Here is a 20,637-nt window from a genome sequence, read left to right on the forward strand (position 1 = left end):
TGGGAGCTTTCCCGTTCCCCCATCGGTGCCTGGGTTCATCTGTTCATTCATTAGAACCACCCCAGCTCATGGCCCAAGATCAATTCATACTAGCCATTGTTATTACTAGGCGCACGACACGATCGTATACACAGAGCCTAAGGTGATACAGAAGTGGCCCTGTAGTAAGTCCTGGAGTAGAGTGGCATCTCTACCCAACCCCGTGAGCCAGATAGTCGTTCTGCTTTTGCAGATGAGAGAAACTGAGGCTCAAGATCATAGAGCCATCCAGAAACAGAAGTGAGACTAGTCGGAGAAGCCTGGTCCTCCCTGAGTCACAGGAGTAGGGATGGGGGCAGCAATGAGAAGAGAGGGAATGGGCAGGGGGACAGCATCACCTTCTGGGCTTAATGACCTCATTAGCCCTGCTTTGATGGCAGAGGGCCTGCCAGTGCTACCCCCCATGGAGCCACCCCCAGACCCCCAAACTGTGGCCCCGCCTCTGCGGGCCTCCTCCCACCCCACTGAAGGTGCTCCTTTTGTAGTGCCTTGCCAAAATGAGATGTTTCATGCTCCCTCTAACCCTTGCCTTCCCCCCACTTCTATTTATTTCATAACGTGATTTATTATTTCGGTAGCATGATTAACAAAGCTGGAGAATACACTTTCTTTTCAATGCACATGGAACATCCACTAAAAGAAATGGTTTTCTGGGCCATAAAGCAAGTCTCAACACATTTCAAAGGACTGAAATCCCACAGAGGATTTTTCTCTAGCCACAGTAGAATCAAGCCAGAAATCCACAAGAAAAAGACTACTAAAATATTCCCAGAATGTTTTAAAATCAAGTGACACACACATACTCTTGCTGTGTGACTCTAGACAGTTTATGTAACCTTGCTCAGCCTCAAGCTTCCTTATCTTTCAAAATGGGAATAACCTGTACTTCCTAGGGCTATTGGGAAGATGGAATAAGATAACATGTGTCAAGCACTTAGTTCTGTGCCTGGCACATAATATATGCTCAAGAAATGTTAGCTGCACAGAGAGGTTAAGTAACTTACCCAGGGTCACACATCTGATAAATGGCAAGGCTAACTTTCAGATCCAAGTATCTGGCTCCACACTGGTACTGATACCCCTTCGGGGCCTCTGCCGCCCCCAGCACTATAGGTTGTGGGGGTATATGGGGGTGTTGGGGGCCGATAGGAAACTGCTACCACCGATTAGCAAGGTCACTTCAGAGAGTGTTAATTTCCCCACTCCCTCTGCAGAAGGTTGACTTAATGAGCCCAGGATTTCCCATGACCCTGATGTTCTGTGGTTCCAACGTCTCTACCACTGATGGCTGAAACTTTACCATTAGAAATGTGTTTCTTTTTGTTTAATTCTGTCTTCGGCATCAACTCCCTTTTTAAAAATACAGTTTTCCTTTAGAGGCTCCTGAGCTCTGGGGTTATCAGTATAGAAGTGTCTGCAGTGTGGTTCTGTGGTCCCTGGTTGGGAGGAGAGGGGCAGGCAAAGCAAGAAGAGATGCAGACAGGGAAGGCCAGGCCCCAAACTGTCCATTTACTAATGGCCCGCGCTGGCCCAGCGGAGCTCTGGTCAGGCCACCTGCAGGATGGCTGCGTAATAGCTCCTGTTCCACTCACCCGGCTGACCCCATCTGTCATCATTTTTCACACTTTTTTGTAGGCTTCCTTTTTTCTCCTTCTGTATTTTTTCTTTCCACCGCAGTGCCTCTCAGATGAAATTGGAGAAAAATGGGTTTTGTCCTTTTTTAACCAGAAGACTAAAACTCTTAAATTACCTTCTTCAAGTTCTGAAATAGAAATCCCAAATAAGAGAGCCACCTTTTCCTCCCTCCTTATCTCTCTCTCTCTCTATCTCTATCTCTCTCTCTCTCATCCCCTGTCTTAGGAGCCCAGGAGCTTGAAATAAAAGGCAGGATGGTGACTTAGGAGGAATGATCTGGGCTTGGCCCAGTGCCGGCCAAGGAAAAGGAGCGGGGCGGTGACAAAGAGGGCCCGACCAGAGGTGGGGAATAAGGGAGAAAGAGATGGAAGTGCGTAAAATCAGTGCCCTGTTGTTTGTGGTTCCAGAATAAGAGGTCACCGCGAGAGAACGAGTTCCTCGAGGAGCAGCTAGCTACTCCGTGAGTGTTAGGATGCAGGCGGGTGCCCAGGGGACGTGGAGCTCAGGAGAAGCAGAAAGTACAGGGGCTATTGCACCCTTGTACTTGTTGTACCACCAAGAAGCACACAGGACTACAGGCACAGTAAGCCTCCCCTGCTTGTGCCAAGGGACCGCTGTCACACACAGTTCCCCGAGACTCCAGCAGGGGGCAGCAGGACAAGGAGAGGGAGCACGTTCCCCGGGCAAAAAACGAGGAATTCTGGGGCTGGAGGCCTGGGTCCTAATCCCTGCCACACAGACTACTACTAATAGCTAACATCCATTGAGCACTTACCGTGTGCCCAGGATGATGCTAAACGCCTTACCCAGACCATCCCACTTAATCTTCCAAACAGGCCCGAGATGTAGCCATCGTTATTCTCTGCTACAGGGGAGGAATGGGAGGTTGCATGGCTTGCCCAAGACCCCATGTGTCTGTGGCAGACGTGGGTTTGAACCCAGGGGGTCTGACTCCAGAGCTCTTGTGCTTCTTCCTGCCAAAGAACTGGGCCTGCTGCCTTGTTTCCTCATTTGGAAAGTCATGGTGCAAGGGGCCCGTGGGGCGGATTGGATGAGGCTCATGTCCTCTCCAGTGTGGACGGTCTGATTTGGGGCTCATGCCACCCCTGTGCACACAGAGGTCCCGTTCAAATGATGCAGATTACCAGGTAAATCTGTGCCCTGCCACCCTGATGAGACAGGGGAGGGGAATAAGGGCACTTCCTATGGTAGAAGACTTGTAGGTTAGAGTTAGGCAAAAGGGCAAAACCAAGATGCAAAGGTTCTAGGAAATTCTGCGCACTTCACCTCTATTGTGCATCTGATAATAGCCTTTGCATTTCCTTGCTCTCTGCTCCAGGTTCCATACCCACAGCCTCAGACCCACCTGGCCGAACAGGCTAGGAAGGAGCTCTGGCTCTGGGACGGGCGAGGTGGCTCCCTGTGGGCGTCCCCCTCCAGCTCCCTCTATCTTCTTTGCAGGCTCAGCAACCATGGCCCATTACAAGGCAGAGCAGGATGACTGGCTGATTGTTTACCTGAAGTATTTACTCTTCGTCTTTAACTTCTTCTTCTGGGTAAGTGAATCTCGCACACGCATCCGTCCCCTGGCCCAGCACAGAGTGAGTCAAACCCCCTTTGTTTTTTTGTGAGTCACCACTCGGGTTGATTTCTTCCAAATCAAAGACCACCCATGGGCAAACGCCGCCTACTTTAAAGCAAATATGTACATTTGCTACTGAGGGGGAAGAAAAGAATCTGGTCTGCAGGTTGGCGTGGAGTCCGCACCACACGGCGTCTGAAATAGGGGACACGTAAACATCACACGGAGCGTTGTGTTCCCACCTGCTGTACAAAGGGTCTGGCTCTTTCTTCCCCGCTAACTTGCTGTACCAGTGCCTTGTGGGAAATGTGCCTGCTCGTTGCCTGTGCTCCACCGAAAACCATTTATTTGCCTCTCATGGTTAACATTCTCCGGGCCCCAGGAAAAGAAACAGAAGTCGTGGGGCCCTGGGGCTGGTGTGGTGGGAAAAGCCTTCATGGTGTCTCCCCTCAGGAAGTCTGCCCTAGGGAGGTCTTCTAGGAGGAGCGGGGTCCATTCACATGAGGCAGTTATCAAAGTAATAGGAAGCAGAATACCATGGGTTCCCCCCCAAATAACCAGATGCTGGAATGTGTATGTTTTGTATAACAATCTCCCTAGATCTGGAGAGCTGGAAGGGGGCTGGGAGAGCAGGCTCTGCTGTTTACCGTTGGCGCCGCCTGGGGCATGCCACTTAACACTGGCTGTATCTCTTTCCCCAGCTACAAAATGCAAATCATTTCTAACTACCTGGGATTTGTTAAAAAGGAAACAACAGGCCCCAAATGGAGTCACTTAATGCTAAGCTTCATGTCACCAAACCAGACTTAATTACAGTCTTGGCTCTCCCAGAAGTGGCATCTTAAACCAGTCAATCAGGAATGATGATCACGAGTTAGGTAACCCACCTGCTAAGCTGCTGCCTTTCCCTAAAGGAAAGTAACCTTGCAGTAACCATCCTGCTTTTTTGCCTAGCCTTACATCCTTAGTCCTGCTTCCTGCTGGCTATGAAAGTCTTTCTTTTGGTGCAAGCACGTCAGAGTTCCTTTCTATCTGCTAGATTGGATGCTGCCTAATTGGAATCAATTCGTGCTCTAAGAAACTCTTAAAATGTTTGATATACCTCAATTTATCTCTTAGCAGTTCAATGAGCAGGTGCCCTAGAAGAGTTCATGGTAAGTGCTTAGCGCAGTCTCTGCACATAGGAGGCATTCAGTAAATACAACATTTCAGATACGTGAGCGGCAGAAAGCTTGCAAATACCACCAAATCAGCCTGCTGACAGAACAGAGTGGAGGTCCCTGCCTCCCCTGGGAAGCAGTGCCCTCCCTTGACAGTCTTAGAAACATCTCAGAAAGGCAAAGGCAAAGATAGGTTATATCTACTTGTCCAGGGTCTTTCGTTAAGGCTAATTAAATTGCTTGAGATGGGCCAATGTGTTTAGACCTGGAAGAATCATGATACAGGAGTTAAGGATTGTGGGCACGGCCAGGCCAGGGTTTGGGAGAGAGCCTTGGAGAGTAGATGCCCATTGCTGCTGTCTGTTACAAAGTCGAATCGTTTGATGTTGGCTTAAATGTCTTTTGTAAAGTCCCTGAGATGGACAATAAATTTATTTCATTTGCAACTTTTTTCTTCCTGGGCAAGAGTTTCCTGGAATACTAAAGCTAGCTTATTGAAGCCAATGGACTACTACAGTCAACGCTGATATAATCAGTAAGCTGTGTGGGTACAGATAGTTTTGATTCTCAGAGAAAAATCCAATAGAGTGCTTAGGATTCTTGCTGAGTGATGACTTTTTGTTTTTTTCTTAAGAATAAGTATGTTTTCCCCAATCATAAAAGTCTATGTCTCCACTACAGATAATCCCTAAAATACTGAGAAGTATAAATAAGAAAATAAAAATTGCTCACATCTCTGTGTATTAGGTTCCTAGGGGTGTCATAACGGAGTATTATAAACGGAGTATTATAAACAGGCAAGCTGTTCCTGTGTGTCTCTGTCTTTATGTGGCATTGTCTTCTCAGAAGGACCCCACTCATATCAGATAAGGGCCCACCTTGATGGTCTCATTGTAACTTGATTACATCAGCGAAGATCCTATTTCCAAATAAGGTCCCATTCACGGGTACCAGAGTTAGGACATCAACAAACCTTCTTGGGGACACAGTTCAACCCATATATTCACCATTCAGGGATGACCCCTGTTGACATGGCCCCGATCAGGACAGGAGTTGGTGGTGACCTGCACCATGGGAGGAACAGTGGGGATCGAAATATTTGGAGAGAGTCAAGGGATTTGGGAGGTAACATTAGGTTACAAACTGGTTGAGAGGAAAGAAAATATGTAACCTGGGTGGATGGTGAAGCCCTTCACTGCAATGGTAGACCAGAAGGACAAGCAGTTTGGCGTCCAGTGGCGAGGTCAAATGGAGGCATGGTGGGTTTGAGTCACCAGAAGGCATCTGAGCAGAGATGGCCCGGGGGAAGTTGGCTCGTGGGTCTGGATCATTCCCACACTGATAGTAGCTGCAGCCACAGAAGTAGGTGAGGACCCCCACGGAGACCGAGGAGAGAAGCGAGAATGAGACGTAGAGCAGCCCCGAGGGCAGGGGTGAGTTGAAGCTCAACAACAGCCCCCTTATGCCCTGACTGAGAGAGCTCCTGAGATGTGGGACTTTCATTCTCCCACCAGGAGAGCCCAGGCAAGCTGACAGGAGCCGTCCAGCAGGGGGGCTTGAGGGAAGCGCTCTCAGAGTAGAGAGAGGCAAAGCAGGAGGGACAGGGTCCCAGAAGCTGGTGATGGAGGGGGCAGGTTAGATACGTGTTCCAGGGAGGGGACACATCAAGTATTTTAAGGCCTAGAGAGAGGTCATTGGGTTGACCACACAGTTTATTGGTGGCTGTAGTACGAGAACTCCCGGGAGAGTATTTGGGGGCGGGGATGGAAGAAGTAGGCAGTCAGTGTAGACAGCCACCTGCTGGGCACCAGCAGAGAGAGAGAGCCACAGCTGGTGGGGCCGGAAGGCTGTTGTGAGGTGCTCAGCCCAGAATATCTGTGGAAGGGCCCTGACCTTGCCTGTGAGCACCCTCAAGGCCCTTCCAGCCAGCGGGAGCGGACTGGGAGTCTCTTCAGGTTTGCGTCCCTTCGGGAGTGGCAGGGAGAGGGACATGGGGGCGGCAGCACAGGCAGATGGCCAGCAGGTATGCTACCCAAGCAGCTACCAGTGAGGGAGAGGGAGCCTCCCCCATAGTGAGCTCCCCACCTTGGGTTAAAAATACCCCTGCCTGGGGGCCTGGCTGGACATGGACCAGCCTCCCAGGGACCCATTCGACCAAGCTTCATCCACCTTATGACAGATGGTCCGTTTGGGGGTGTTCAGGCCTCAGTCTGAGTCCAGGAGTGTCCCGGCATTGTCCCCTAGACCTCTGTGATCTCCTCGGAAGAAGACAAGGAACAGACTGCTGGCCCATTTCCTCTCACAGCGGAGCACAACATCACACATCTTGTCATGAGCAAAGCCCCTGGGAATTTACCAAAGTTCCCGGGGAAGGGGGTGTGTCAGTGAGGGTCGTGTCCCACGAGAGAAGGGCTCCCCCCACACACACCCCAGAGTCCAGCTGCCAGCCCTCCACCTGAGCCTCTCTTTCAAGACACATAGCGACTGATTGGTGCTCGCACTGCTCCTGCCTTCCTCTTAGACTTTACTGCAGAGCGTGGGGGAGGGTCTGCAGACAGCTGCTGCCCTGCACAGGCACAGAGAGTGAGCCCGACAGCAGAGGCAGACGGCCCTTGCTGGTCCTCCTTTCTCCCTCACGGCAGTGTTTCTTCTCCATACATCACGTTGCCAAACTCTGTCCCAATCCAGCATAGGGAGGCTGGAGAAGCCCTTCCTCCAGGCAGTTAGGATGCCTAGCATTCGCCAACCACTGCTGGATAAAGACCTTCCTCAGGTTATCTCACAGGATCCTCAGATCAGCCCTGAGGGTCTGTCTGGCCATTATCCTCAAGGGCAGAACAGGCTCACCCAGTTCAGAGTCTTGCCCCAGGTCTTAAGAGTGGTAAAAAAGAAAGCGAGGGCTGACCCCCAGGCATTCTGGTCAGTGATAACAATGGAAAAGTCCAGCCCCGATGTTTATTAAGTACTGTTCTAGGTGCTTGGGAGCGTGAGCGGACGGAGTCCCTAGGGTGCATGGCACTTCCTGTTCCAGACTTCCTCTGTGGAAGGCCTTTACCTACATCATTCCGTTTCATCTTCCCAGCATCCCACATCCCTGAGCAGCTCTATTAGAGCCCCGCTGTGCAAGGGGGGAGGGACGATGTGCCCAAAGACCCAGAGCTGGATCCCAGCAGCTTTCACCCCTAAAACTACAGCCTCAAGTCCTGTCCCTCTCCCACAGTGTCTGTGGGGCATACGTGAATCAGTAAGACAACAGAGCATGCTGGGAAGACTCGGGCTCAAGGTTGGGTTCAAATTCAGATCTTATTTATTTGCCATGGGGCATTGCTGGGGACAGAATTGTGACGGCTCAGAATTCATACGTTGAAGTCCTAAACCCCAATGGGACTATATTTGGAGATAGGGCTTTGAGCAGGTAATTAAGGTTAAATGAGGTCAGAAAGATGGGATCCTAATCCAAGAGGATTGGGGGCCCACCAGTAGAGAAGAGAGAGATCTCTCTCTATAAGCAGCACCGAGAAAAGGCCATATGAGCACCCAGTGGGGTGGCTGCTGTCTGTCATCAGGGAAGGGGGTCTTTACCAACTTTAAACTGGTCAGCCCCTTCTGGTGGGACTCCCGGCCTCCAGAACTGTGAGCGATAGAAATACACTCCGGTGTTGAAGCCGCCCGGCTGTGGGATTTTATCACGGCAGCCTGAGCAGACTGAAACATTAGCCAAATCCCTTCATCTCACCGAGCCTCATGTTTTGGGTACAGTCAAAAGGAGTGTCAAAACCTGTTAAGAATGGGGGGCACCGGGTGGCTCAGTTGGTTAAGCATCTGAATCTTCATTCCAGCTCAGGTTGTGAACTTGGTGTCGTGGGATCGAGCCCCATGTCAGGCTCCATACTCACCTCCCTCTGCCCACCCCACGACTCACGCTTGCTCTTTCTCTGTCTCTCTCAAATAAATAAACAATTTTTTAAAGCCCCTTAAGAATTAAAGATGAACATTTGGGAAAATAGCAGTTTCTGACCCACACTTGGTGCTTGGCTACTGTGTGTAGCTCTTTGAGGGGAATAAGTTAGTTTTCTATCCCTATAGCACCAGCTTTAAGACAGGATCATGGCCCAGTAAGAATTGTGCAGAAAACCAAGCTTACCGTTACTGTGCACACAGCAGCCTATTTTCTCTTCTATTTTATGGCATTTTGCTCTGTTTTTGATGCAGGCTACAACCCACCAAATTTATGTCCCAGCCCTAATAGGCTACATGGCAAAGTTTCAAATCCTAGAGCAGTTAGATGGCGTGAACGGCCCCTACCTCCTCCCTGACAGGTACAGGAAGCAGGTGCTTGTCGGTGGTCACGAGCCAGGCCTGGAGGTTTCAACCAGACTTTAAACGCAGTCTCCCCGCCTCCCAGTCAACCGTGCCATGCCTGCACAATTTGAAGGTCATGAATCAGTCTACACTTTGCGTTGATTCTTACAACCACTCTTTACCATCTCCATCCTGTTTCGTAGAGGTGAAAGCGAGGCTCATGTGGTTGGCAGAATCCTATGTCACGTCTGGGGTTTCTGACTCAAAGTCCGGTGCTCTTCCCCTCTGTGGAGAACACTGACCAATAATCACAGCCATAGACTCGCTGCTCTGATGCTTACTTGGAATCAAGAATGTCCCCAAGGTTCAAGGTTGAACCTGAATCAGGATGTTCGCAGGGTGTGGGCATCCAGACACGCAGACTATGAAAAATCTAAGGAAGACTTAGGAGACACCACAGTGGACACTCCTCTCCTGTGCCTGAGCTCAGTCCCACCTCGGTTTCCCCGGTCCCCAACACTCAACCTACACCTGATCCCCCATCCTTCACTGTCCCCCGATCCCTCACTCCACCCCACCCCACCCCTTGATTTCGATTAACCCAGTAATGACAGGAACCATCTCCCTGGGCAGGGGAGGCCCCCTTGGATACAGCTCTGGGTCAGCAACCAAAAACACCAACACTTTCATGCCCCCTCCCTGACCCTAAAAAGAAAATGAGATCCGGCTCCCCTCCGTGGTGCCTAGGGAATGCTTTTCTTCCCTCCCATTTCCTGCACGGCTCTTTACAGCTCCCATCACCCTTGCAAATGTTGTTCCCTAATTTATTATTTTAATTAGCTGCTTGGCTGTGTTAATAATCAAAACTTTCCCAGCCTCCCAGGAGCTATGCCAGGCTCTGGGAGAATGGCGGGAAGAGCTGGTACTTCCCTTGGAGAGCAGTGGGGCTTGGCCTCCAGGGAACCCCCGGGATCCCTTAGGGGGGACAAGTCCAACCAGGAGACAGAGACGGTGGAGGACTTGTGACGCCGCTGTGGCGGTAGGGCTGACTTGAGGACATCTCTCTAAGACTCCCATGGGGAGGCTAGGAAGGAAGAGCCTCTCTGGATTTCCTGCCGAGGGAAGAAGGCCCTGGACTCTGTACCACCATTCCCCCGACGGGGCCTCCGCCTGCCTCTCAGGACATGTCATCTGTGACAGAACAAGGCCCATGGCTGGTTCTTCTACGGCTCCCCTTCTTAAGATGCTGAAGTCACAGGACCCCCGTGGGGGGGGGGGGAGGGCATCCCTCTCCTCTCTGCTGTCTGGGTCTGCTGGGGGCCAGGCTCATATGGCGGGGTGGGGATGCACATTTGGTCTGCGTGGGCCATTGTGGGTGAGACCTGTCCAAGCAGGAAGCCTGCGACGACAGCCCTGGGCAAGGTGGCTTGTTTAGTGAACAGAGTTTGCATGAATCAGCAGCCCAGCTGGTAACACGGGCACTGAACTGGCCCGTAGGGTTCTTGAGTTCTAGTCCCTGCTTGGCCCCTGGCCGGTTACAGGACCTTGGAAAGTCACCTCTCTCAGGGCCTTTGTTTCTTCATCCAGAATATAGAAGGGGCCAGACTTGATTCTTCCCTCTCTTCCTCCCTCCCTCCTTCCTGAGGGAGCTACCGGGCACTACCCTGCATAGGGCCCTGCTCAGGACACTAAGATGAGTAAGATCTCACCCAGCGGCTAATAGGGAGCTAGACAAAGGGACAAATACAACAGTACGCCGTGACACGCATCCATCTAGAGACTGTTGCAAGGCGGGGAAGCCATGGGGAGGACATGATGATTTGTAAGACGGAGGTCAGGTTCCCTGCAGGTTCTGAGCTGGGTTTGAAGGAGGAACAGGTTCCCTCCTAGCTCCAACCCTCAGTAAATCCCCTGACCTCTGCTCTTGTCATAGAGATAGATTGCTCTGGGGAGAGAGGGAAAGTAGTGCCGTGACTTCTTTTCCCAAGGACTCTTTAAAGCCCAAGAGCCAAGAAAAGAATGCCTTTAAGCCGTAAGTGGCACCACAAGCCTAGCCTTGAAGATTCAACCCAAACAGAATTGGCATTCAGGCCACATAGGGAGTGTGGAGAAATGGGGGGAGCTGGGAGAAATGCTGGCCCGGCCCTCCGGGGTGTTGGTCATTGATCCAGCTCAGGCCGGCTAGGGAGGCAGGCTGGGGTTTGGGCTGGATGCTTTGGGGGCTAGGGAGCCAGGGGCAGCTTTTTGGTAGGGTTGCCTGTGGCTCAGCATTGGAAGCAGGACACACTTACCTCTGGGTTGAACAAGGGCCGGGAAGCCGGTGACGCAGGCATGGGGAGGCAGGGAGCCAAAGCCGGACAGTGCCTGGAGCCGGATCAGGAGGACGGCAGGGGGTCCACACACCACGGTCACTTGGGGGCAGAGTACGGAGTCCACAGTGACTCTGGGGGCTCTCATCTGAGCAGACGGTGGTGCCACTGATGAGGTTGACCAAAGGAGAAGGAGCTCCCAGTGGCGGCTCTAAATGGGCAAATACCCATTTAGCTCCAAAACCTTTCCAGGCCAGTGTGGAACTGGGCAGCTAGGAGGTGCCTGGCAAACACATACAGAAGTGAACTGCATGGCCCCCCTGCGTGTTCCTGCCTCCCCTTGTCAGGGGCTTCCTTCTCACTGAAGGCAGGGAACTCTGGCCTGGGGGACCCTTCCTTATTGAGAGCCCTGCCACCCTGGTCCCTGCTTCTCCACCACCCCCCAAACCGGTCCTGCCCCCAGATCCCAGCGCAGAAACCCTTCAGTAGCCTGACAAAGAAAATCCTGCAATTACTTTTATATTCTCTGCCTGCTTTTTAGGGTTTGGGGGAGAGAGGTTGCTTCTGCCGGCTGTCTGTCGAGGCCCAGCCATGTGTAGCAGCTCAGACTAACCCTTCTCCTGGCAATGCTTCTCTTCTATAGTTTGGAAGTTCCTAAAACTGCGAGGCGTGGGTGACCTGACCTGCGCCTCTGGGACCACCGGGGTCCTCGTTAGCAAGAAGGCCAGCTTCACCCTCTGTGGGGCTTTCTGGCTAATCAACTACAGGCTCTGGTTTTGAAAAATAGAGTTAATATTCCACAGTTTCTGTAAAGAGCCTAATACCGTTGAATCAACTATATGCAAACGGCAGCTGAAAAAGCTCACTGGGGTCAGGTCACTCTCCATGACCCTTCAGTCGTCCTCGCGGCTCCCCTTCCACTGCTCTTCCTGCTGATCTGGGCAGTCTCCACACCGCTGGGGTGAAAGCCTTGAGCCGCTGGTCCAGAAGCATCTTGCTGGAGGAATGTTGGCGGAAGGTCATCTGCCCATACTAACAGTGATATTTTACCCACATGGAAGAGACCTTGGAGATATTCTCAACCTGCAGCATCATTTTACAGATGAAGAAACTGAGGCTTAGCCAAGTGAAGTGTCTAGTACCCAGTTGCATGGCGAGGCAGGGGCATAGCCGGGGCTGGAACCTAGGCCCGCTGACTTCTACCTCCCCGTCCGCCTCTGGTGACCCGTTCCAACATTTAGCAGCTTTCACTCTTCCTGTCCAGATGCAAGATTGTTTTCTAAAGAGCTGATGGAGACCGAAAGAAGAAACCCCCGGAGGACTTGAACCCCTCTTGTTCCTGCTGGCAAATCCCTCTCCGTGTCCCGTGCAGACACGAACTTCTCCACCCAATGTGACATCCCAGGGAAGGTGTGCTGTCCCCAGTGACATCAGATCGAGTATGGATGTGTCCTCTGGACCTCAGTCAGGGCAGTGGGTCCCTTCAGATCACTTCCAGACCCTCCCTCATGGCTGGGGGCCCTGCTGCCACCCTGCTGACTCGTGGGCTCTCCCTGATTTGCAAGATCCCAGCCCTTCCTGTGACTGGCAAGAAAGCAGCTCCATTAGTGGGATCAATACTGCTCCTCTCCTGGGGCTGCATTTCTTATGCGCCCCCCACCACCTCCTATCGCTGGGAGCCCCATGGGTTGTGTTGTTTTTTTCCTTTTCTCCTAATAGGACTTTCATCCCGTTGGACTGGGAACTCTGCTCCTCACTACCCTAGCTTCCACCTCAAAGGTCCTACCAAAGCAAACAGCCTCACCCAGACAGGGAAAGTTTGACAGAGTTCAAGTCCAGAACAAGCGTCAAGAGCTATCCAGGCAGCTACACCCAGGGCAGGGGCCCTGAAGCTTCCAAGAAGCAAGAGATTCACAGATGAATCTCTGTGAGATTCATCACTGCACCACCTCCTGGTGGGGAGGGGCAGGGCACTCTGACCCCCCATTAAATAGGGAACCCACGCAGTCGTTCTCTGGAGCCACCCGGGAACTTCATAAAATAGTCACGCACGGACCCTCCTCCCAGAAATCCCGCTTGGCCCAGGGTTGGGTTTCAGGGAACTCCTAGCGGACTGTGTAGCCAGGCTGAGGAGGCAGCCTTAGAGACCCGTCGACACCAGGGCTCACTGCATGCTATAGGATTAGACTTCAAGCCCCAAACCTGAATACATTATTTAACATGGCTTATCATTTCTCTGGCCAGAGTGTCCAAAGCTTTTTATCAGATTTTCAGTGGTTCCAAGTCCCTCAACGGGTGTCCCCACTCAAGCCCACACATGCCCAGATGGGGCATCCTGAATCTGATTCTCCACCTATGGGGTTGACAAACCTAATGGATAATGGATCGTGTGTATATTTCTGTAAAGAGATACATCCATTAAAAGATCAATGCAAAGTGGTCACATTGACTGTTTCGTGCCGCTCGACATCTCTTCCTGGCACTCTCATGTGCCTTTGATTAATAAAAAATGAGAAATGAATTATTATTTAATTAATGCACTGTATTTGGTAGGCAAAAGCCTTCAAAATATAAGATCCGCAGGAAAAAGTAATCAAAGGAGCCCTTGGTGGTTGTAGGCTGGGCATCACGAGTCTGATACAGCCCCTTTATTGGGGAGATGAGGAAACTGACTCTCTTAAGCCACACAGTTAGCTCTGCCAAGTTGGGACTCTCACCCAAGCCTTTCAGCCACACTGGGGGGAGGGGGCACAGAAAGAACCCGTGTAGGCTTTCTTCTGGAAAGCCTCACTTGACACAGTGCCCCTGAGCCAGACTCAGGAACTCCCTCCCTGGTCATGAAGGCTGTACAGGCCAGAAAGACCCTACACTCACAGAGAATTTCAAAATAAAATAAAATTTTAAAAAATCTATCATAGTCCAGGATTTCACTAAAATACCGCCAACTGTGAGATATAATGCCGTTGTTTTCTGCACTATCAAGAAAACATGCGGCCAAGTATATTCGTAAGATGCATCTCCATTGTAGAGATGTTAAAGTGGGGGAGGGAGGGCTTTGGCAGAGGGGTGGGGGGACATGTGCATCCTGGAATTGAAGAAACAAGCACCTTAGTCTCTCCCATTCCTTTTGGAGTGGCGTGGCTGTGTGATGTCTTTCTACCTGTTTATCTCACCTGCTGGAGGTGCTGAGGGGGACAAAGAGCACTTGGAAGAAAATCAATTTTAAGAGTGAAGTGAGTAGCACACCAGACCCAGCCCAACCTGTGGAATCAGAGGATGGAGTCCTCAGTCGACCTTCAGAAAACCTGGCTTTGAATCTCAATTCTGAAGCTTTCTCAGGGTGTTAACGTGAGCACCTTCTTCTTTACAAGCCTCAGTTTCTTCATCTGCCAGATGGAGCTACGTGCTCCCCACCCCCGCCCTCCTCCCCCACACACAGAACTGCCGCAAGACTCAGAAGAGAGTGTGCCCTGGCCATGGTGAGAGCCGCAACCCCCTTCTACTCACTCAGCTGACATCTGTGAGTGCCGAGAACAGACACCGTGAAATGACAGGGTGGGTTACAGAGTCACTCTGGGATGGACGGAAGCCCTAGCAGGATGAGCATCCATAGACCAAGCCAGGCGGCACAGGGCAGGGGCATGGGGGGGGGGGGCGCTTCTGTAGCGTGGGACATACCCAAGGCAGATTCCCTATCCGTCTGTGGAAGAGAACCCACTTCTAAGTGAGGCAGGGAGACTGGGGGCCAGACAGAAGTCTGCCTTCCAGGAGCAGAAGGCAGAGATGGTCAGAGGTCCCAGGAGTCCTGCCCCCCACCAAGACCCTGGGTAGACACCCTAATACCACCCCATCCCGTCTGGCACCTTGAGGACACACACACACACAGATACACACACACACATGCTTCTGCTGAGCGTACAAGTCACAGAAAGGGTATTCAGCCTCCGTGCAGAAAGAACCGGGTGACAGAGCCACCCCAGCTCTGTGTCCCAGATAACCTTCCTCGGGAGCCAGTGGCCTGACCTGCCAGTCAGCCGTGCCCTGTCCCTGCCTCCTTCTCGAAACTGGAAAAAAATGGGATCATTAACTAGGAAGAAATCTCTCCCAGCCTTGCTGCCCCAGACTGACTCCAGCTGGTGCAGCGTGTGTCCGTTCAGGGTAGAGGGAGAGAGTGTGGCTCTGAGTCCGCGTCCTGGCCCTGCCACAGCCCCAAACGGCCCCTAACTAGAGGCAGGAACTCGAGCAGCTGGCCTTTCCTTGGTGGGCCCCAGTTTTGTCATCTGAAGATGAGAAGGGACACAATGAGAAGCCCCAGTATGCTCCGTCCATGGGCAAACAAACATAAGGCTGAAATGGGGCGCATATGAACACACCCTACTGGGAAACAGGGGCCAGTCCAAGGAGCTCCAGGAGAAGAAGGGGGTCGTGTCTCATGGGGACGCAATAGCATCCCGGTAAGAAGTACCACAATTGGGAGTCAGCCTTGGATTCAAAATCTGGTCCTGCATCTTGCTCAGGTGTGTGACTAAGGACAAGTCTCCTAACTTCTCCATGCCTCAATTTCCTCATCTGTGAAGTGTGTGACCAAACTATCCTCTCAGGCTCTTTGAAAGACCAGATGAGGTGGAACGTGGTGGGCGCTCTGTCGATGGCAGCTGTGGGCCCACAGCGGCCACCTGCCCTGACCTGGACTTCCCTGCAGGTGGGCGGGGCAGCCGTCATGGCCGTGGGCGTCTGGACCCTGGTAGAGAAGAGCGGCTACCTCAGCGTCCTGGCCTCCAGCACCTTCGCTGCATCCGCCTACATCCTCATCTTCGCCGGGGCTCTGGTTATGGTGACAGGCTTCCTGGGCTTCGGCGCCGTCATCCGGGAGGACAGGAGCTGCCTCTCCACGGTGAGTGCCTTGCTGGAGCCCCCAGCCCTCCCCCTGCCCCCTGTCAGGTTCCTATATTGAGAACCGCCCCTCCCCCCACATTCACACACAGTAGAGGTCCCTGGAATCAAGGCCTCAGGAAAGCAAGAGAGGGACAGTCACCCTCAGGTCTGATGGTGGTAACAGTCTCCAGATTCTTAACACCTAAGCCAGACTTGGTGGCCCCTTGACTCAACCTTTCCACTTACCTCCTCCTCCTCCTGCTCCTCCTCCTCCTCCTTTTCCTCCTTCCAGATTTTATTATGGTGCTTTTCAAAGATATGCAGAAATGAATGTGATAATGAAGCCCCCGTCCATCACCCAGACTCAACAGCTACCATCTTCTGGTTCGTTTCTTCCCTCCCTCCTTCCTACCTCTCCCCCGCTGGCTCCCAGACAGCCAGTGGTCTGTAATATTTCAATGCGTCCCCCTAAAATGGAAGGGCCCTTCTTTAGAAAACATGCCAACATCATGATCACACCTAAGAATAATTACCAGTCGATCCCTAATATCATGAAATAATCAGGCAGTTTCAAATTTCCCTTTCTCTTTCTTCCCTTCCTCTTTTCTTTTTTCAGTTTGTTTGAATCGAAACCTAAATTAGGCCCATGTATTAAGAATCCCTTTCAGTCTCTCAGCTACACCACCTTTGTGTGTGTGTGTGTGTGTGTGTGTGTGTGTGTGTGTGTCTCCTTGTTTGCAGTTTATTTGTTGAAGGAACCAGGTCATCCGTCCTATGGATTTTTTTATTATATCCTTGTGACATTGTTTAACGTATTCTCCTGGCAGTTGAATCTAGAAGCTTGATCAGACACAGATTTGATGATCGGGGCAAGAGGATGTCATGGGTGATGTGTGGGCGGCACTGGCTCCTTGAAGCTGGAAAGACTGTCCATCCATAGCCGGTTCATTGTGTCCAGAAAGGAAGCCAGGGCAGAACTGGTCGGGGCAGAAGGCAGACCCACTCCCTTGCACCCATGCACTGTTGGCCACACCAGGCTCCATGGCAGCTAGGTGACATCTCCCCCCTTTAATCTCCTCCCAAGGACCAAGCCCATTGGGGTCAGGAGAGGCTACAGAACATGTGGAATTAGCAGGGAAGGGCCAGAGCCAGGACAAGTCCGAGTGTCCCTGAGAAATCAGGTTGAGCTTGCATGGAATCAGGTCACAGGAAGGAACCTTGAAGGCTGTGCTCTCCCCACCCCACTTCCCTGTACCCTTTGCTCATCCAACCAGGGGAGCTGGAGGCAGCCGATGGGCTGTCCCCAGAAGCCTCTCTCACTGGTGGTGACCTAGTTTTTAAACTCTGGCTATAAAAGCACCTGTGTTCAGGCTCAGTAGGATGGCTCTCCCCTGCCTAGAAAAAATTCTTTGATTCTGCTCTGAGAGCTAGCCCAGAGCCAAGGTGCAGCTCACAGGGACAGCGGCACACCAGTGGGGGGAAGTCCCACAGGGACCCAACCACCAGCGCGTGGGCTTTGATGTGCACTGTCCTAACAGCAGTGGGACAGGTGTGCCCCAGGCCACCCCCACACCAGCAGCCAGCCCTCACGTGGCCTGGCATGCGTCCTTGCGAGCCTGAAGGACATCCTGATCTGATCGGCATCAGCTGAGTGGAGTCACTGGGCAGGTGGAAAGGGTCGGCGGAGAAGCTTCTGCCCTGATGGGGACTGAGGCATATGAGGACCAGTGCTTTCGGGCCCAGAGAGATCCTGATGCCTCCATTCTCTGTGGGTCTGCCTTTCCTCTGCTCAGCCCTGACCCTTTAGCATCTGGGGCCTTGAGCTTGGCCTCGGGCTTCAGGCTGAGCCCTCTGGCCCACGGAGGTGAGCCGAGGAGCCGTGTGATCACCAACTGCCCCTTCCTTCCACGAGCCAATCTTACCGTGGAAGAAACAGAACTCACCTCTCCAGCCCAGGAAGGAAGGCAGAAATGCTCACTGGGGAACCTTCCTTCTCACTCAGAGCTGTCTGTCCTGGCTCTGTCCTCACAATAGAGCCCTGGGATGCTACAGTCCCTCATGAGCTCAACACGAGGCCTTGTTCTAAACACGGATGCCTCTAGCTCTGTTCTTCCTCACCCAGCCCGGCAACATACTTGCTCTCACGGTGTGCATTTGAGGGGAGGAAGCTGGCCGGCAGGGAGCTTAAGCAATTTCCCAGAGGCCATACTGCTAGGGGCAGTTGGGTCTGTCTCCTGGGCCAGAGCTCCCATCCCCCACCCCGGACCACCCTCCCCAGCCCGCCTGCCTCCAGGGGGCATTACGTACCCTACCATGCCCATGAGCCAGCTGGCCCCAGAGGTGTGGAGGGAGTAAGTGCCAGAGCTGAACTGTGAAGCCCAGTTGGTTAGAATTGCCAACAAGAATACACACCCCAGGGAGGCCTGGCAGGTTGGGGGGTAGGGGGAGCAGGAGGCCGAGTGGGTAACGTGGGCAGAGGGTGCGCCGTTCTCCGTATCTGCGATGTCAGTGCAGAGCAGCTGCTCTCAGGGACCTGGGTGGGGACAAGAGGGAGGTCTCTGCAGGGCCTAGCCAGAATACTAGGGCAGAAGACCAGGGGTGGGGGCGGGGGCACCTAGAAGTTCCTTGCACTTATTAGCTCATTACAGTATGACAAAGCAGTGTGTGTCAGAACATAACCCATGTAGAAAGGAACTTGAGGGCCATTAGCTCCAATGCTCCATAGACATTCTAGTCCAAAGACACTGGGCTGGAGAGTGTGGGTCACCCAGGCATTAATGGGGGTGCTCAGTGTTCTCGGCTTCTGTGGAGCCCAGTTCAATCATAAGAGCTCTTCCCCTTGGCAGTCTTGAACTTCAGAAGGAAAGTCTAAGCGTCACTAACGGGCAGCCTTCTGCTCTGTGAGCCACAGTCACGGCCCCCTCTCCCGTACTCCCATCCTGTAGCATTCATGAGCAAGGCCTGCCGGCCCTCCAAGCCCAGCCGTTAAGATAACTGATGTCTCCAGCGTCCAGTCCCAGCCTGCCTGGGGGGACCACACTCTGTACCCAGGGCTGTGCCGGAAAGATATGGGGACTTCTGGAAGGCCAGCGCCTCGGGCTTGCTTGCATGGCAGTGCACCTCTACCTCTCAGCTCTCCCTTCTGAGCTTCAGAGGGTCAACAAACTAGAGGCCTTCTCATCCCCCTGGGCCTTGAGGCAGGGCTGGGGGCACAGGGGCTGGTGCTAGATGCCCTCTTTCTTCTCAGCCCCACCTCAGCCCCCTCCCCGCCCCTGCCTGCTCTTGCTTCCAGAACTGATCCAACGCCTCTGGCCTCTGTGGTCCAATGTCACTAACCAGACACATCACCGGCTTGGAAGCCAGGGCAGGGAAGAGTGCCCATGCACAGCTGCCGGCCCAGGGGTCTGGGGGCAGCAGGCTAGCAAAGAGCAACCTTGAAGCCCGGAATCTTCTCCCTTTGCTCCACCCCCACACACACACACAAAAGAACCAAAGACAGAACCATCCTGAGGACAGAAACACAGGTGAAGCTGTGGTTCTGAGTCACCCCCATCCTGGCCCCTGAGCCCCCGAATCATTGAGCCCTTTACTGTTTCCCCATGAAGGTGGCTAAGACAAGTAGGAAAATTCCAAGCCAGGCTCTCGATCGGGGCCAAGCGATGTGGCTAAGGTAGTCTGAAAGGGTTCTGCGGTTCCTGGAGGCCCCTTGCTGCTCTCATTTCTCCCCACTCCTTGTCTAACTTCCCTTTGAAATCTTTTCTCAGCTAAAGGCTGAAGGCAACTCCAGAGAAGGAATGCTGTGAGTCTGGCTTTGCACAAAGTGGTCCCCAAAGAGGAAAGGAAAAGATGAAAGACCAGCCAGCCTAGTGATGTGCGTCCAGCCGGGATCAGGCGGAGGGTGAGGCTGGACATCCAACGTTCCCCGAGAATGAGCCAAGGTGGGACCGGGTGGGGCTGTCCGGCTCACATGGCGTAGTGACATCCTGCCCCAGTCCAAGCCTTTCCTCCTAGCATATCTGCAGCTCCTAAAGTCCCTTTCCCAAGAGGGAAGCGTTCATCAGGGACAGGAAATCTGCAGAGGGGAAAGGGAATGGGATTTAAATTATTCACACCAGATCTTCTGTTTTAGCAAAAGCTGCATGCGGGACCCAGATAATTCAGGCCATCTAGGCCTAAGGCTGGTGACCAGGACGGACGCCACCCTGATCAGAAGGGATATTTTTAGAGTTTTGAATACGGGCTCTGAAAACTTTTATGTCTTAAGCCAAATGAAGAAGATGATGTATAGTTTGGGCTAAACTGGGTCCTCATCATGGGCTCTTTTATATTGAGGGGATGGATTAGAACAGAAGAAGTGCTAGAACCAATTTCTGATAATGACGAGACCCCAGATGGCAGCACTTCCATCCAGTACATCCAGAGCTGGTTCATCAGGGCAAGGAAGTCTAGAATCAAGGACTGTGGTTCAAAAGTGAGTTGTAGCAGAGCTTGCCCAACTTACTCTGGCACTGGGAAAAGTCACTCGGCCAGTTCTGGCCATCTTGGGATCCCTGTCTTTTGCTGGGGGTAAGGTATGACGAGAATGAGAGCGTGTTCTAAGGAGGAAACGAGTCACCACATTATATAAAGATCATCAAATGCGGCTATAATTATCATTTACATCACCATCACCATGACCAAGCTCCTTTGAGAAGGAACCTAAATAAATGGAGTTATTCTTAGGGCCAGCCCTCCC

The 20,637-nt window shown here is 52.5% G+C and overlaps 1 protein-coding gene across 2 annotated transcripts in view; it reads left to right on the forward strand.

The window, feature by feature from the left end:
* TSPAN11 (tetraspanin 11) overlaps positions 1–20,637 on the forward strand; it is a 65,686-nt gene that overhangs the window by 18,807 nt on the left and 26,242 nt on the right. For both annotated transcript variants that reach the window (XM_059403792.1, XM_059403791.1), the window contains exons 2-3: positions 3,136–3,230; positions 15,730–15,921. In XM_059403792.1, the coding sequence (XP_059259775.1) occupies positions 3,147–3,230; positions 15,730–15,921 (276 nt within the window). In that variant the 5' untranslated portion in view covers positions 3,136–3,146. The remainder of the gene's footprint in view (positions 1–3,135; positions 3,231–15,729; positions 15,922–20,637) is intronic.

This window comes from Mustela nigripes, chromosome 6 (genome assembly GCF_022355385.1).
Source record: "Mustela nigripes isolate SB6536 chromosome 6, MUSNIG.SB6536, whole genome shotgun sequence".
NCBI classification, from domain to species: Eukaryota; Metazoa; Chordata; class Mammalia; order Carnivora; family Mustelidae; genus Mustela; species Mustela nigripes.